At 51.9% G+C, this 17,164-nt stretch overlaps 1 protein-coding gene across 1 annotated transcript in view; it reads left to right on the top strand.

Moving 5' to 3' along the window:
- The window catches only part of ITPKB (inositol-trisphosphate 3-kinase B), a 70,644-nt gene extending 56,145 nt beyond the window's left edge, over nt 1-14,499 (top strand). Inside the window, exons 5-8 of the mRNA XM_065632581.1 lie at nt 2,391-2,595; nt 7,837-7,938; nt 9,453-9,524; nt 12,042-14,499. Of these exons, the coding sequence (XP_065488653.1) occupies nt 2,391-2,595; nt 7,837-7,938; nt 9,453-9,524; nt 12,042-12,257 (595 nt within the window). The 3' untranslated portion in view covers nt 12,258-14,499. The remainder of the gene's footprint in view (nt 1-2,390; nt 2,596-7,836; nt 7,939-9,452; nt 9,525-12,041) is intronic.
- The last annotated feature ends 2,665 nt before the right edge of the window (nt 14,500-17,164 follow it).

The raw sequence follows: 17,164 nt of genomic DNA, 5'->3' as shown, positions 1-17,164 counted from the left end.
TGGCCAGCGACAGTTTTTATGCCACAGCTGATGAGAGTGTCCCAGAGCAGATGTGAGCAGGGCTGGTCACACCAGGTGGCTGCTGGTTTTGGAGCAGCCCCGGGCCACCGCTGGGCCCTGGGTCTGCTGCAGGCTGGCGGCAGGGAGGATTGAGAGCCCCCTTGCTGGCTAAGGCGCAGCTCGGCGCGGTGGAGACGCTTGTGCTGCTGGAAAAGCTGATGGTTTCTGTGGGAGGGAGGAATCTTATTTTTTTTTCCCCTCCTAAACTCCTGATGTGAAACTCGAACTGGTGTCTCCAGCTGTCGTCAGGGAACAGGCGAGGAATACTTTCCACCAGAGGGGTGGAGAGAAGGGCAGGGGGCCCCAGCGCAGCCACGGGGCCCCAGCTGGCATGTACCTTGCTGCTGCGCGAAGGAGACGGGACCCACTCTGGACCCGGAGGTGACAGCCACCAGAAGAAGACCTGCTGGTCATACTGCCTGGTTGCTCCCGAGGCTGTGTCTGTGAGGAGGAAAGTTTCCCACAAACAGATCACAGGTCGGGTGATTTGTGCACCTGGGTTTTTGAAGCTAAGATAGGCAGAGCAGGCAACAGGGGCAAATATCCCAGGCAACACCATCATTAAGTGCATCATTAAATAAGATGATGCTGTGGGAGGAGCTGGTAAGAGAAAATGAATTGGGTTAATGCTGGGGAGTGAGGCATCCCCACAGCCAGGCAGGAGAGGCTCTGGCATGTAAACTAAACGTTGGGGCTATTAAACTTGTCCTCTGAGCCTGCAGCTTGCTGCCAGGCTGATACAGGCTCATTTTTTCCCTGCCAGCCTAGCTTCAGGATGAGGCAGCCTCCTCCAGTTGCCCCCAGACAGAACTTTGCCCAGCTCAAGCCCTGGTGGTGGTTCAAGCTTGGAGCAATGTAGAGGGACAAAACCGCAGACACAGACAATCTGTTATTCTCATAAAAATGAAAAGTAGCTTTCTGAGCAACCTGAGCAGCACTTGCTTTATTCTGCTATTTTATTCCAGCTGCCTAAAACTCATGGGTTTGGTGATCTCAGCTGAAGCCCTTCATTGTTTTTATCTGCAGTGTTTTTTCAAAGGGGCTGATGTCTTGGGGATGTCTGCTCAGTGATCATATGCCTGCCCCGAGAAAAGACACCAGTTTGCCTTGCTAAGCCTGTGGGAAACACAGGAACACCATCCCATGTAGTCTGCCTAGCACCCTCCCTGCGCATTTTGCTTGGTTCTGGAGGTGAACCGCACGCTCAGTGCTGGGATTTGGGCACAAGTGACGTGAGGAGAGAGCACGGCCCTTCTGCAGAGCTGGGCATGGCTAGTGGAAAGCAAAGAGCAGTATGGATTTGGGGTGAGGGAGGTGACTCCTGTGTTGTTTTGCTGGGACATCTTACCTGGCTTGGTGAGTTGTTTGAAGAGAGCCTGGGCACCTGCTGGGCTGAGCTGGGGTGGGTTTGGGTGCCACAAGAGGAGTTACACAGTGGTTTGTTACTGCTGCAGGAAGTGTTATTTTGCGGATGGTTTTCTGCATGCTGGAGTGCAGAAGTTCTCCACCTGTCTGCTCTGGCACAGGGTGGTGCTCCTCTGAGGGATGCACAAAACAAAGGTCTTTGCATGCTCCTCTGCGCCCTCCATCCTCCTGCCTCTGTCCCAACTGTGCCCTGTGGTCCTGGGGGCGACGGTAAACACCCGGCCAAGGCTACATCCCTTCCTCTCCTCCTCCTGTGCAGGAAGCTTTGGCTGAATAGTTCACTTAAAACTGACCTGTACCAGGAAAAAAACATCAGCAGCCAAAGAGCCTCACATGAAAAAGCCCTGTTTAGCAGCCGGTGAGGCATGGCCCTGCAGGGTGAGGGGACAGGAAAGGGCACGAGAGGCACAGGAGCAGCTTTGGCAGCAGCTGCCCGCCTTGGCCGCACATCAGAGGGAGCAGCAGATGCTGCTTATGCTGGGGGCTGGGATGTGGCAAACTCCCTCCCACCTTCAACCCAGCCGGTTCCCAGAGCACGCGTGCAATTTCCTGAGCGTATCTTGAAAGTCGTGTTTAGTTTGGGAGAGTCACTGTTCAGGTTTGCTGAGGGACAGGCCCCCCAGGATGAAGCCGTGAGCATCTGTGAGAAATAACCTCCCTTGTTATTGCCAAACTGGTTTTGGTTCCTTGATGAACTGAGAAGATACCAAGTGTTGTTGATGGGGTGCTAATTAAATCAGAATCGGTTCGCCTGCAACCAGGCTTGCTCCATTATTTCCCACACTGCTCTCCTCCCCAGGGATCAGCTGTCCTGGATAGACCTGATTTCTGGGGCGAGGGCTGTCTGTGGCTGTGTGGCACCTTGTGCAGTGGCCTTGCTAATGTCCCCCCATCCCTCCTTGCAGGACGTACTTGGAGGAGGAGCTGATAAAGGCCCGGAAGAAGCCAAGCCTGAGGAAGGACATGTACCAGAAGATGATTGAGGTGGACCCTGATGCCCCCACCGAGGAGGAGAACGTGCTGCGGGCGGTAACCAAGCCCCGCTACATGCAGTGGAGGGAGACCATCAGCTCGACTGCCACGCTGGGTTTCAGGATCGAGGGGATAAAGGTGAGGCTGCTCCAGGTGTGCAGAGCAGGAGGAAACGCTGGAGTGTTCAGTAGCCAAATTCACCCCCACACAGAGACACACACAACAGGCCAGTGGTGAGATCATGTCACATCAGGACATCCCTGGTCCCTGCAGCCAAACCACCCTCGCCAGGCACCTGACCTGGGGCAGCGCTGCTCATCTGGGAACACAGGCTGAGCTCAGGGCATCAATGCAAGAGGACGGTTTTAGCCATAATCTCATTAAATCAGCCACTTGGTTGCTTTGCCTGACTGTGAAATGCAAAGTGCCATGCTCTGACTTGAAGGCTCCAATTAGTTGTTTGCTTTTGATACTGCTGTGCTGCTAGGCTGAGCCGTTAATCCAAATCCCAGTGTGAACGTGTGCTGGTCTCTGGTTGGAGCTGTGAGTTTAGCCGCAGTCGGTGAGGAGGTTATATTTACATCCCTGTCCGGGAAAGTTCGGCCACCGAGCCCTATGAAATGGGGTGAACAAAAACAGCAGCACTTTCTGCTGACACCTGCAGTCTGCTAATTGCACTTGCTCAGAGCTAAAGCTCACGTTTCTGGGGATACCTGCTGGGATGCTTTTGTGTCCCCCTCAGATGAGCCAGCCCAGGAATTTTTCTCCTGGTGAGCAGAATTTGTGTTGAGAGAGATGTCTGGGATGGCGCTTGAATGGAGTTAGGCCCGTTACCACAGAGCCACTCTATTAATGATAGAGGACTTGGGTGAGCATTAGCAATGGCTTATGGCATATGACTTTTGGTAGTCAGCTAGCATGAATTAAAGGTAATCTCACGCTTGGGCTAAGGGTTTCAGTGCATGGCATTGACTTGAGAGCTGAGGGGAGCTCAGTCAAGTTGCGCTTGGAGTAACTCAAGGTTGAGGCACCACGGGAGCCCAGGTGGTAGCTCAGGGCAGCTGCTTGCTCGATTTCTATGTGTATGAGCTGGCTGTGATTTTCCCAGAATACTCATCTGGGTCTTTGTGGCCTTAAACTCCTTCACCTCTCCTGACTGGAGATGGTGGTGTCAAAATGACAGAATTAAAAGAAACTAAGCCATTCTCTGGAAAAAGCCTTTACACCAGATTTTGCAGATTTTCCTGGTATCATTTCCCTTGACCTCACCAGTCAAACAGCAAGGAAATGCTGATGTTAGATGCTTAAAAGGTGATCAGCAGGAGTGGGTCACTTGGAGCTGCTGCTTCTGGTTACACACGTGCCAAACCACCAGCGGGAAGGGATCTGTCTGTCCTGCTGTGCAGGACGAAGTCCTCAGCTGTGGGAAGCGCGGTGGAGCACGTTGCACGTGGGAAGGAGGGCACCTTCTTTGATCAACTGTTTCATGACCGGCAGGGGACATTGCATTTATCTCTAGCTCAATCACTCTCAGAAACCCAAGGAGCAGCCCTTGGGCTGAGCTCTTTGAGTTTTCCAACCTGAATAACGCAAGGTGCCCCTGCCAGGGATGCTGCTGGTCGCGGTCCCCTGCAGCAGCTGTTTTCGGTAGGTGCCTACTTTGGGCCAGTGCACTTGCCTGCTCCCGCAGCTCTTCCCTGATCTCCCCGGAATTCCCAGAGTCCCTTTTCTGCTGTGGATGCCTGCAAGCTGCTCTGGCTCAGGATAACCCTTTGCCTAGTTCCCATTGCTGCTGTTTTGTTGGTGCTTATTATAAAATGGAGGCTATATAAAAAAGGAGCAGGCCAATTGGGACCAATGCTCCCGTGCACTGTTTCTTCTCCCTGCTTTCTGGCTATAATCAGGAATATCTGCTATTTATAGTCCAACATGATACATCCTTGGCCTTCAGCAGTCTTCCTCAGCCCGTGATCTTGGATGCTTAGGGGGCTTTACAACAAAAGCAGGTCATATGTGGACCTCTTGAAATGAGGAATGAAAAACAAACAACAAAATCATGTTCCCAGACAGGCCAAAAAACACTGTAGAGGGAAATAAAAAGCCATAAAGGAGTGGTGAGAGTTCCACCTCTGTTTTAGCCAACCATAAGCAAGCTGCTGCACAATGTGAGTGGTGGATTTTTTTCAAAGAGGTGAGGCAGCCCTTTAATTGAAAAATGTTGAGAAGTGCTGGCCTCCAGGAGTAATCCTCCTGCTGCTGCTGGGGGCTGACTAATTTGATCAAGGCTCTAATTACTGTAATTCTCCTTAAATCCCTCAGCTTCTGGATTATTTTCCCCTAAGCTAAAGCATTAACAGTTCATGCTGGTTCCCAACTAGCTCTTTTTTTCCAGAAGGGCTGTAGAGCTGTTCATGCTGTGCTGTATCCCTGCATTTGCCTTGTTTCTGGGGTCAAGTTCCCACATTAGGGAAAGCACTGAGCCTTCAGAGAAAATTTTGGGAGAATATTTTTTAAAGATAAGTCTCCTCATGTTTTCTTTCCTGCTGCAGATGCTTCCCTGGGATGAGCAGGGGTGAATCTGCCCGTGCTCATGGCCAGAGGCCGATACAAGCAGCATCTTTCCATGCCAGGCAAGGACAGGATTTGGCCCTGGGTGTGTGGGCTGGAGGGGGCACAGGGGAAGGAGGGGAGCAGGTGGAGCCTTCAGGACAGTGCGGGCAAGTGGGGTGAACAGGCAGCTCCAGGTTGGGAATGAGCATGAAGACCCTTTCCTGGCTGAGCTCTTGCTTTCCCAGGTGGCCTTGAGGATCCAGTTCTTCTTTAAAAATGAAGATTTTCCTCTGCAAAAGGAGATCATGGCACTCGTCTGGCTTTCTGGAGTAGCTTGAAACTGTTCGAAACAGTAGCTATTAATAATAGAAGTGACTCCTGGTGACCCAGTTGAAGCTTACTGGAGCTCACTCCAAGAAGCTTTGCTCCCAAGCTCCTGCTCTGGTCTGAGAGTCGCTCAGCATTGCCTGCAGCAAAGCCATGGTTGGGACAGTATTCCCTGGGGCTGGGATGTTTGCGTTGGTCCCAGAACCAGCCCTGAAAACCATCACCTGGCTTTCCCGAGACGGGTGGCCCCATCTGAGGCCAGAGGGAGAGCCGGCTGACCCGAACCCTGCCCCAGTGACGCCAGTGCAAACTGGAATCGCTGGTGGGGCGGAGGTTGCGATAGCCCTTATCAGCGCCCCTCACATTTGTGCTGTGTGGAAGCCAGCCCCCTCGGGGCTCGGACACCTGTAAATGTCGTGGCGGTCGTCAGCCTAGCGGCAGCAGCGTCTGGCCGGGCAAGGAAACCGCGGGAGGCAGGTAATGATGGGAGCAGCACTGTAGATTGGCTGTTTGGCTTTCCTGAAGCTTAGATTGCCTTATCTGAAAGGCCATCTGTGGTTTTCATTTATTTTTAGGAGCACTTAGAAGTCCATCTCCTTTCTTGGATGCTTTGTGGAAAGTTGCGCTCTTTACATGTGCGATTAATGCTGTGGCACTTCCCCAAGTTGCTATCTGCCATTCCCCTGGGGAGAGAGTGGGTTGATTTCTGAACTACCACGTCAGGGCTCACATGATGGACGTATAGCAGCGTAGCACCCTTCCCCTATACGTCGTGCACGTGCCACCAGAGCATCCTCAGCAAGGTCTCCTTGCTGCCTGCTGCCTCGTGAGACACAGTCAAAAGCAGAGAGCCTGGCTCTGCTCGGTCCATCGGCAGGTTGGCTGCTACAGCAAGGACGTTTCCAGTGAGAGGCTTGTCCCTGGCCCTGCTGATGCCTGCTCTGCCAGCTGTTCTACCCTGTGGCAGCACTGGTGGTCAGGAGCTGGGTGCATTAATTGCACCCTGTGCAAACAAAGTTTGTCCTGGAGACTAAGACCTTTCACACGTTGCTCTCGTTATCGCCTTTGTTAACACTCACGCAAAGCGCAAGTTGAAAGTGTGCTGTGGGATTCATCCCAAACTGCATGTCAGGCGCGGGTTTGGTGCTGGGCTCACCTTGCTCAGCTCTCTGCAGCCTGGGTGCTCGGCCTTCCCCCAAGCTGGGCTGGCCACCGTGCCCAGGGCCAGCCCTCTGCCCAGGTGGACTCTCCTGGATGGGTCTCAAAGTCCTGCCAGGGCACATAAATCTCCAGGGCAAGTGCTTCTTTGTGCTGTTTTCCTTCCCCAGCCTCTGCTTTGCTTCTTCATCCTTACTTCATCTTCCCCAGCCCACAGGATGTCTTTCTGGCCTCTGTCCCTTTGCTCTATTGTGTGCAAACGAGCTGTTTGGAGCGGTGGGATGGAGCTCTGAGAGGAGAGCTGTGAGCATGAGCACGTGTGGTTTAAAATAACCCCTGTATCCAGGAAGCGAGCTCTGCCTGCCTGACCCACGGCCGCTCCGGACAACAAAATATGCTGATTTGAAAATCAGAAACCCAGCAGGACCAGGGAAATGGGGAGTTTCCTACAAAGCTGCCCAGAGGTTCGGCCGGGAGCCTCTAGGTCAGGGCTGCGTGCTGTCCCTGCAGCAGGCCACGCCATGCTGTCCCCACGGCAGGACAAGCAGGGATGTTCCTCTGGAGAAGAAGCACAGGAGAGCACGAGGCTCTCGGTGCCTCTTGGTGCCAGGCTGCTGCCTTTGAGGGTTTCCTATCTGTGGGCTATCAAAGGACTAGCGAGGCAAGACAGCTGTGGGGCTGGCTCCTTGCCTGAGTGTCTTTGCTGCAGTGGTTCACGGAGGACTTTGCATGGAGGGGTTTTTGTACTTGCTCCTAAGATGTCGTGTCTGTCCGCACTCAGTTTTGTCCTGCTGAGGTCGTTCTCTGCTTTCCTCCCCAAGCAGGGCTGCAGCCCGAGGGAAGTGGTTGAGTCGCCATCCCTGGAGGTGTTTTAAGATGTATAAATTAGGTTCTTAGGGACATAGTTTAGTGCTAGAGTTAGGTTATGGTTGGACTCGATGATCTTGAGGGCCTCTTCCAACCTAAGTGATTCTATGATTCTGTGATATCAGCGCCTGTGCTGAGCCACAGCAGCAATTGGGAAGCCATTTGGGCACAGTGTGGTCAGAAACATGTCGTCTTCAGCCTCTGTTGGAAGGTAGGTTGTCCACGTTGTTGGTGACCTTGGCAAGTGCATGATGGTGGAGACTTGCCATTTGCATCAGGGGGCAATACAGCAGAGCTGTGGGATGGTTTGAGATGTGCAAAGCAGAGAGCTGCTGCCTCTGCTCACCCTTCCTCCACAGAGAAGTCCTTCAGCTGCCAAGAAGGCTGTTTGCGTCCTACTCAGGGACATGCGTGGCTGCTGAAACACCCCAGCTCCCTCCCTCTCCATCCCGCTCACCGCCCTCTCTTCTTTTCAAGAAAGAGGATGGCACCGTGAACCGGGACTTCAAAAAGACACGGACAAAGGAGCAGGTCATGGAGGCCTTCAGGGAGTTCACCAGAGGAAACCGCAATGTTTTGGTGAGTGGGGTGTGATAGGGGGACTGCCAGGAGAGGGCTCCTCCTGTGGAGGCTGCACTCAGCTCATCGGCTCCTTGCCATGAGGGTCTGCAGCCTGAGCAATCTCCCTTGAAAAAAGCATGAAAAATGACAAAAAGAAATGCCATCCTGGCATGGGGACGAGGGGAGAGCAGCAGAGGACTGGGAGGGGACACGTTTGCCACAGCAGTGCTGCATGGGCCAGGTCCGAGTCTGCTGAGGATGCTCGCGGGTTGGCCCCAAACCCCACTGTGGAGGCACAGCTGTGCTCTGCCTCCTCGTCCCTGAGGCTGATGGTGGCCTCTGAGCCCACCCTCGATCCCAGTATTGATGGCACAGGCAGGGGGGCTCCCACCCCAGCAGAATGGGCTGCTTCACTCTTGGTCTCACAGGACGGGTCGCCAAGGCATCCCCGTTCCTGCACCAGGCACCCTTCGCATGGGCAAGCCGCAGTCAGCATTTCCCGAGTTTATGTTGCCAGGAGAATGAGAGATGTAGCTGTAAACAATTTACATCGACTGTGTCAAATATCCTGTTTGACAAAGTGCTCCCGTTGTAAGCTGCACTGTACAAAGCCTACAAACCCAAGGCTGCAGCTGGAGCGGCCCCTGGCACTGCCTCCTTCAAACCAGCATGTTTGCTTTGACAAGAGTTACCCAAGGATTATTCTTGGATCTGTAAATGAAGTTGTCTGGCTGCATTTTATCCCCAAAGAGCTTGGAGCACGCTCACACCATCATGCCCTGGCTCTAGATGAGGCTTCTTGGCCAAAGCATTGCAATACAGTGACCCCCACATCTGCCCACGTAGTCAAAGTGTGAAAATTTAGGTGTATTATAGTGCCCAGATACCTACTGGGTTTTTTGGTTGGTTGGTTTTTTTTCCTGTGCTTAGTCCTTCAGTCTAAACCTCAAAACTGAATTACTGAAAGGGCCCCTGAGAACATTTAGTGCTTTCCAGCAGTTTGCAGAGATGCTCAAAAAGGGTCTTGACCTGCATCCTGACTAGTGTGAAAACAGGGTTACAGAAGTGTCTCACGATGCTCGACCAACAGTGATAAAATGACAGATGAGGTGAAGAGTTGACCCATTAAAAAGAGTACAAGTGGGAGGAAAAAAGCAGGCTGGCTATGCATGTACAGCGCGGCTGCTGAATTAGTTGTTCCCTCCTTGGGAGCACCGTGGATGCAGCAGGGAAAGTTTGCAGAAAGCAGCAGTTCAGCAAAAGCAAATGCTCTCACTAGGTTTTCGAAGTCAAAGGAGCTGTACGATGCTGTAGAAACCAAAAGGATAAGTGGATCCCCAAAAAGATGGGACACCCTCCCAGGGGACACGTCTGTGGGAAGATGCTGAGCACAGGGTGGCTGAGGGACACCCCCGACATGTGCTGGGAGGGGTGACTTTCCTGTCCGCCCCATGCAGCAGTTTTTACGTGGGCTTCCTGCAGTGCTGACGGCTTGTTTATTGTTTTTGGTTGGTTTTTTTTTTTAATTCCAGAACAGTTACCTTAACCGGTTGAAGGGTATCCGCGCTACCCTGGAGACATCCCCATTCTTCAGGTGCCATGAGGTAATACTCGTGTTTAGATAGATCTGCCTGGAAATGCAAACAATTTAATCTCAGTTTGTCCAAGGAGAAAAGTCAAAGTCAGAGGTTGTAAATTTCTACAATTTCGAATTTATTCTTGTGTCCATATTTTCACACCCTTCTTTATCTAATACTTGTATGGAAATACAGCTGATGACTGATATAATGTTCATACATCTGACATGGGCTCAAATCTACTGAAAACCAATATTGATACAGATTAAAAGTGATACGGGAGAATTTGGGCTGCTTGTGGGTTTATATGACTGTGAAAAAACCTTACCGTAAAAGTATAGGGGTTTTCTGTCTGAATGCATTTGTCATTTGGCTGCCAGTTGCTCCATGCGCTCAAGCAAGGCTCCAATGTAACCACAAATTGCAGATATCCCAAAACTGCCTTTGCTGAGCTGGTTGGGGCACCACAGTAGGGGCTCTTCCCTTGGAAGGACTTTCCTCCAGAAATAAGTGTCCGTGAAATCAATATTTTTTACAGTGAAAGTTCAGTTCTGGTGGGAAAACAAAAAGGAAGCGCTACATTTTTTTTGGCTGTTTCAACAGGAATTGGATTACTCTATAATTTCATTAAGTCATTTAATGAATTAGCATTGGCAAAGAGTATTTGCTGTTGCACCTACCTAACAAAACACGAGAGCGCATATCCTCGGCATGTGTTGTCTACGGGCAAAAGAGCCTCATAGGAACCCTCAACTCGCGGGAGGCAGGAGCCACAGCTCCAAGAGGCCACTGTCCCTCAGCTGGAGCCACTCGAGCCACCTTGTCCCCAGCTGCACAATGAGGGTCCTGCCAGGAGCTGGAGGCTGATGGGGTTTTGCTTCCCAACAGCAGCGCCTGTAAGGCAATTGGAAGGGAAATGTCAAAAACGAGGTTTCAGGTCAGTTCAACATGGGAAACAAAATGCTCCCTGACACCAAGTGCCAGGGTTTCGTCTGAAAACACAGAGACAAAACAGCCTTTCAAGGAGGTTTTGAAAGGAGTTTCCACTCCTTAAAAATTAAAAAGCAGCAGCTTTGACTTTCCATCCTGCTTTGAGACAAAGTGCAGCAGAAGGTCTGCCAAGCTCTGCGTGTCCCTCCATGGGGCCCTGCTGGGCAGGACTCTTCTGAGGGGCTGCAAGAGATTTGGTGACCCGGGACAGGCGGGCAAAGAATGTCAGCAAAAGAGAGGGCTATAAGAGCCTAGAAGGAGAAGAGGTAAAGATAAGCATTTCTGGGAAATAATGCGTATCTCTGGACTTTGGATGTTTTTCTGATGTGCTGGGGGAAGAAGTCTCCTCAAAAATATAAATACATAATAGCTTTTGCAAACAGTACGTGCTTCCCATTCAAAACCCTCGTCTAAAGGCAAACCTCAAACTAAACCCTGCTGACAGCACTGACGTGGGAGTCCTCTGTAACGAGTAGTGCTGCTGTTTTGGAGGGCTGACACCGGCTGCATGCTCCTAGAGCTGCACTCCTCCATGTATCTGCACAGCTTATGGGATGCTCTGGCTCTCAGCACAATGTGTCCTGTCTGCTAGCAGCCACTGCACTCTGGTCACTCTTTGTGATACGAGGGCAGGCGAGTTCATAATCCACCAGTTCATGCACATGGGGCATAATTTGGAAAGCCACCTTCAATTGGGACAGCTTTAAAGCACACTCATTGGTGCTTTTCTGTAGCAGTACTTCCTGGAGGAGCAGGGGGCCTGACCTGGAGGTACCCACCTGTTGAGCATCTCTCTACTCTATGGGTTGTGAGCACTGGGCTTGTGGGGTCTCATCCTGTTGAGACAGGCCTTGAGGCTTCTGCTCTCAGAGGTGAGGTGCTTCACCTTCCCAAATGCACCCACGGGCTTGGCCAGGCCAATACTTGCTGCAGGATTTTCCCAAAGGCTGATCAGGAGAGCCCTTCAAAGCAGATGCAGCTGAGTGAACTCATGGAAGAGGAAATTCATGTACATACAGCTCTGCAACTTGCATCCCCAGAGCACTGTGGAAGCCAGGAGGATATTCTTGGCGGAATCTGGGTGCAATTGGATGGTGTTTCAGGCAGGAGACAGCACATTGCAAGTAACTTGCACTTGGAGCATACCCATCCCTGTGGTGGTGTCTGCAGGGCTAGTGAGTGTGAATAGCACAAGCCAGTCACAAAGAACTGGCCTTGGAAAAAATCCCCATGTGAAGGCTGAGACAATTCATCACATTCCTTCCCTGGGGACCTTGACTCAGTTTCCAAAATAACATCTCTGTCTTCCATGCCCATGTTTTTCTGATCCTCTCCTTCTGCCAAGAGCTGGGATTTGTATGAGTAAATCAGCCTGTCTGAATACCTGATTTGCATGTGCAAACACAGCCGGTGACACACGGAGCTTGCTTTTGCTCATGCAAAATCTCATCATCATCTCTTGCAAATGCAGCCTGAGATAAGGTGTGTGAAAGCCCCGAAGCTGGCTGAGAATGAGCAACAGGAGCACCACTAACTGGTCTCTTCTCTCTGCAGGTAATCGGGAGTTCCCTCCTCTTCATTCATGACAAGAAGGAACAGGCCAAAGTCTGGATGATTGACTTCGGGAAAACCACGCCGCTGCCAGAGGGACAAGTTCTCCAGCACAACGTGCCCTGGGTGGAAGGGAACAGAGAGGACGGCTACCTCTGGGGGCTGGACAACCTCATTCAGATCCTGACAGAGTTGTCCCAGAGCGAAGACTTGCATTAAAGCCGCGTGTCCAACTCTGCCACTACCCCCAACCTGCCCCTGACTGACTCTTCTGAACTGCACTACAAGACACTTTCCAGCCCCCGCCCTTCCCATTTGAAAGCTATACTCTCCCTATTTAATTTGTTTTTGTTGTGTTTTTTTTTTAAGATTGTCTTGGTTGTTTTTTCCCTCTCCATGTAAATAGAGAGCTAACCTGCCAGAACAAAAGCTGAACTTGAACCCTGGGCGTTGCAGAGCCGGTGGGAGCACACAGCCATGCCGGCCGGGAGCAGTCCTGAGGAGTTGCTTGGGCAAGCGTGTGCTTTGCCCTTCACGCTTTTGTCCCTTGTGCAGCCTGATTTTTAAGAGGGCTGGTGGAGGAGGGAGCCTCTCCCTGCACCAGGATCTCTAGTGTTATCCCAAAAACACCCAGTGGCCGTGCCCAGGACCTTATGGCAGCCAGGGTGTGTGAGCAAGGCCTGGAGACGGCAAAGGATACTGGGGTAGGAGCCCTTTACTTGCCTTTGCTAGCACTTTCAGCCTGGGGAACTGGCTGGGCCGAGTCCTTAAGAGATGCTAGAAGGGCAGCTTTGGGTTTTTCTTGGTGTTCAAGACATGCCATGGAGGTTGCTGAGTTGTTATATTTTCAAGTGGCACTGGAGGGCATGGGTTTCCCTCTTGCTGTGGGCACGTGTTCAGGCACAGGTATTTACCATGACCAGGTGCTTCCCACCCACCTCCCCTGTGCTGGGTGCACTGGTGTGGTGGGTAGCACTTTGAGCTCCTCTCCAGACACCCAGCTTCTCTGCTAAGAGATGCCTCCAACCCTCCTTAGCTGGGGTCTCCAGCCCTCCATGGGGAATAAAGACTTTGGGTATGGCTGGGGGAGAGAAAAACAGCTTATACAGGACTACTATGAGACCTAAAGTGGCCATCTAGGTTGATCAGTCTTTTCTGGCAGCAGGCGAGCACATATGTAGGGGTAGTGCTACCAGTGCCTGGACTTGGCCCAGGGTGACCCTCCCACCTGGAGCATCTCTAATTTTTATCAGCGATGAGCGAAGGGTTACAGCAGCTAAGCAGTTCCCAAGGTGGCTGGGTTTGTCCTCTTTGGGAAGCAAGACTGGGGTCAGGCACACCCCTGTGCCTTCCCTTTTATCCCACAGAGGTGGCTGCCTCTGCCGCTGCTCCTTGGTGCTGACGTGGGGACGGCCTCTGCGCTCCTGCGAAAACACCCAGTTCCCTGTTTAGGGTGGAGGCTATTTTTAAAACTTCCTGGAACATTTGAACGAAGCGGCTTGCGCGCAGCGGAGCTAAAGGTCAGTGATGGAGAGGCTGGCAGGGAGAGGAAGCCGCAGGGCAACTGGGGAGTCCCTCAGGTTGAGGTCAGAAGGGGTGTGCAGGAGCTCAACAGCCATGAATCCCTCACCCTGCTCCATCCCCAAACCCACCGTCTCCCCTTGCACCCCAGGAGTGGTACTCCAGAGCCCCTCTGTTATTGTTAAGTGGGTCCAGCATCCTCAGGGAGAAGTCTTCTCCTGCCAGCAATACAGAACAGGAGTTGGCCATTGAGCCATCTGCAGCCATGCCCCAGCCTCTTTCCTGAGGACTGAAGTCTCCTAAGGATTTTTTCGGTTCATATCTCACCAAACAGATGTCTTCAGCTCATCTGGTGCCATTGTAAATGGTTGCACTGTTTTAGCTCTTTGCCAGGCTTTCTAGAATAGCCCATGTGGAAGTGCCTTATAGACTTGCCTCTGTTCCATTAATGTCATGGAAAAGGTTGGGTTTTTTTAAGTTATATTTATTTTCATCCCATTTTAATTGCACAAAACACTAAAACTTAATGCATGAAATCCCTCTTCTTTTTTTTTAAACTGTGTTTTTAGTTTTTAAATCATCCCTTTTCCAGCTTTGAAGAAAGGGTGTGAACAGATATGCATAGGTATGTACCAGTTATCGCTGTACTTTAGCTTCGAGCTGCTCTTATATATGTATATTATTTTTTAAGCCTGTTTATAAACCAGATTCCTTTCTTCGTGGCTTTAGAAGAAGCAGGTTGTTCCTCTCAGATGTCTTATGCCTTTCTGGAGGCTGGAACAGTTGCCGTGAGGGATTTTCCCTGCTCCAAACTCCCCCCTCGGTCATTGGGTAGTACAGAGAAAAATCCGAACCAGTCTGAAACAGCAACGCACAGTGCCTGTAAAAAAAAAAAAATAAACAACCACCACCACCCTGTAACTTTGCAAATAAAGGCATATGGGAAGCATTCACCTGGTGTATGGTCCATGTCCACCCCATGCAGCCTGTGGCAGCCTGGGGATGACCCAGGAGCTGGCTTGCGTGTCCTCACTGATTTTGGCGAGGGGTCGGGCTCCAGCTTCATTTACCTCAGCAGGCGCTGGGAGCAGCGCTGCGTAAAACCAAGAGTAGGAAAGGACCCTGAGCCAGGTACAGATCACAACAAATGGGCACTGGCTTTGCAGGGAGCCGAGCTGGGGCTGTGGGGGGTCCAGGCTGGGTGGGGGACACCCCTGGGAGATGCCTGAGTTTCTCCATCCCCCTTCTCCAGAGAGGTCAACCAAAGGCAGCTCCACACCAGGAATTTTTTTGGACTTTATGGTTTTTTTGCTAGTGCTCTGTTGCAGCTCCCCACTGAGCCGTTTCCAAGTGCCACCCCCTGCAATTTCCATGCTGCAGGGGTTTCAAAGCACCCAGGAGCGTCAGAGCTGCCTGGCACAGCCACACCACAGGCAGTGCCAGGAGTGCTTGGGATCAAAGGCCACCAAAATACCCCAGATCGGTTTTGCACTGAAGGAGAAATCAAGCTGTAGAACCTGAAGGCAGTTCCAGTCCCTCCTGGTTGTTCATGCAAGCACAGGACAGCAGGAGCTTGTCCTGGGACAGATGTGACCAAGTGGGGTAGGTGGGCTGTCCTGTAGGAAAGTCAGATTTAATGCCCGGACACATGGGAGCAGCCTGGCCTAGGGACTGGTCCCTGCAGCATCTCTGCTGCTCACCACAGCACCCCTAAAACAAACTGCAAGAGAAACCCAGCGTGGACTTAAAGACTAGAAACCTCCTGGTAGGAGAAAGAACTGGCAGTATTATAGAAAGGAGACTGCTGTACGTGCACTTAGCGGTCTCTTGTGGGCTGTGAGAAAGGCAGATGTGTTTCCTCTCTGTCTGGCTCACACACTCAGTGTCGCTACCCACAGCCAATGTTTTACCTATAGCTCCAGTTCTTGGGGGCCACTGAGCATCTCATAGGTACATGATTCCTCTTCCTGCCTATGGAGGAAAACAAAAGCCTCTAAAGCTCAAATAACACGATGTTGTGGCAGAGAGGGGAAAGGAAAAAGTCAGGGAAAGAAACCACTCATGACTGAGTGCTGGCATTTGCTGACCCTGAGGTTTACACCCTGGGTTGGAAAGGGGCAGCCCCCAGCATGGCACACACCACAGCAAGAGCGCTGCTTGCCCCCCACCCTGGCTTGGGTGCACCCCCAAAGCAAAGCCCCAGGCTTCCTGACACTTCAGGGATTACTGAACTGAATTCTTAATAAACCAAATATAGCAAAGAAAGCTTCATATGTTGCGCAAGGCTTTCACTGTTGGAACACAGAGCCTCCCAGCACCCCCAGCACTGTCACAGGGGTATAAAGCAGCCTGCTCAAACTGCAGGTAGGGAGGGGGCAGCTAATTTTATTCTTAATTAGCTGATTAGATACCACCTGCAAGAATGAACATCCTACAAATAAGGGGGTGCTGGGGCTCAGCTGGGAGTTGCAACTTCTGAAAATGCAGGACTTCGCTGTGGTGGTTGATAGGTGCCTGTGTGGTGTGAGTTGTTAGTGTCCCCAGCTGGTGTGGCTTTGGGGGTTTCTGGGAAGCTCCTCAAGAGGTGTTTTGCCCCTGCTGTGAATGATGCAGGGCAGCGCTACTGCCTGGAGCCTCCAGCCAGAGCCTCTGCCCTGAAAAAGGGCTGGAGGGAGTTGCACTGCCTGAGCAATGAGACCTCAAAAGGAAGGTTTTAAAGGTTAAATAAATTACTTCAGTTGCTGCTACTTAAATACTGCTAGCCATAAATGAAGGTACAAACTGGAACACAGGAGGGTCCACTTAAATATGAGAAGAAACTTCTTCACAGTGAGGGTGCCAGAGCACTGGAACAGGCTGCCCAGGGAGGTTGTGGAGTCTCCTTCTCTGCAGACATTCAAACCCACCTGGACACCTTCCTGTGCAACCTCATCTGGGTGTTCCTGCTCCGGCGGGGGGATTGGACTGGATGATCTTTGAGGTCCCTTCCAATCCCTGACATTCTGTGATTCTGTGAAGGTGTGGGGTTTGTGTGTTGGATTTTTTTTTTTAATTTGTTTTTGTTCTGTTTATGCTGAGGTGTGGAGCAATGAAATGCTGCAACTTCGGGGATGGTGCTGCCAGCGATGGGGTTTTCTCTGTGGAGAGCCCTTGCTGCTGTCCCTGGGAAAAGGTGAGTCTGGCAGCTGGAGGTTGGCAGCAGCCCCTCTGGGCTCCACTCAGGACCACGTCCCCCTGCCCGCTGCAGCTCTGTGCGGGTGCTGGAGGCAAAAAGAGAGCGAGGGGGAGCTGCTGGGGTGGGAAAGCAGCTGCCTTTGCATCTCACCCCAAGGATTCCGGTGCTGCAGTGGGGGTGGTTCTGCAGAGGGGTGCCAGGGAGGCCAAATAGCATCTGGGAGTAAGAGTGTGAGCAGCCTGGGGATGCCCTTCACACGAGCCGCTCTCGCTCCGGGATGTACCTGACAGCTCCAGGTCCCGGCTGGTTTGGAAATAACCCGTGTGCTGATGCCCCGCTGGGAAGCTGGGGGGCCGGGCGGTGGTGCCTGTGCACCCTCTGGGTTTAGGTGTGGAAGGCTCGCGTTGGGTTTTAGCCCCCAAACGGGGCT

The sequence above is a fragment of the Caloenas nicobarica genome, chromosome 3 (genome assembly GCF_036013445.1).
Source record: "Caloenas nicobarica isolate bCalNic1 chromosome 3, bCalNic1.hap1, whole genome shotgun sequence".
Taxonomy (NCBI): domain Eukaryota; kingdom Metazoa; phylum Chordata; class Aves; order Columbiformes; family Columbidae; genus Caloenas; species Caloenas nicobarica.
This window is presented reverse-complemented; position numbering and strand designations above follow the sequence as displayed.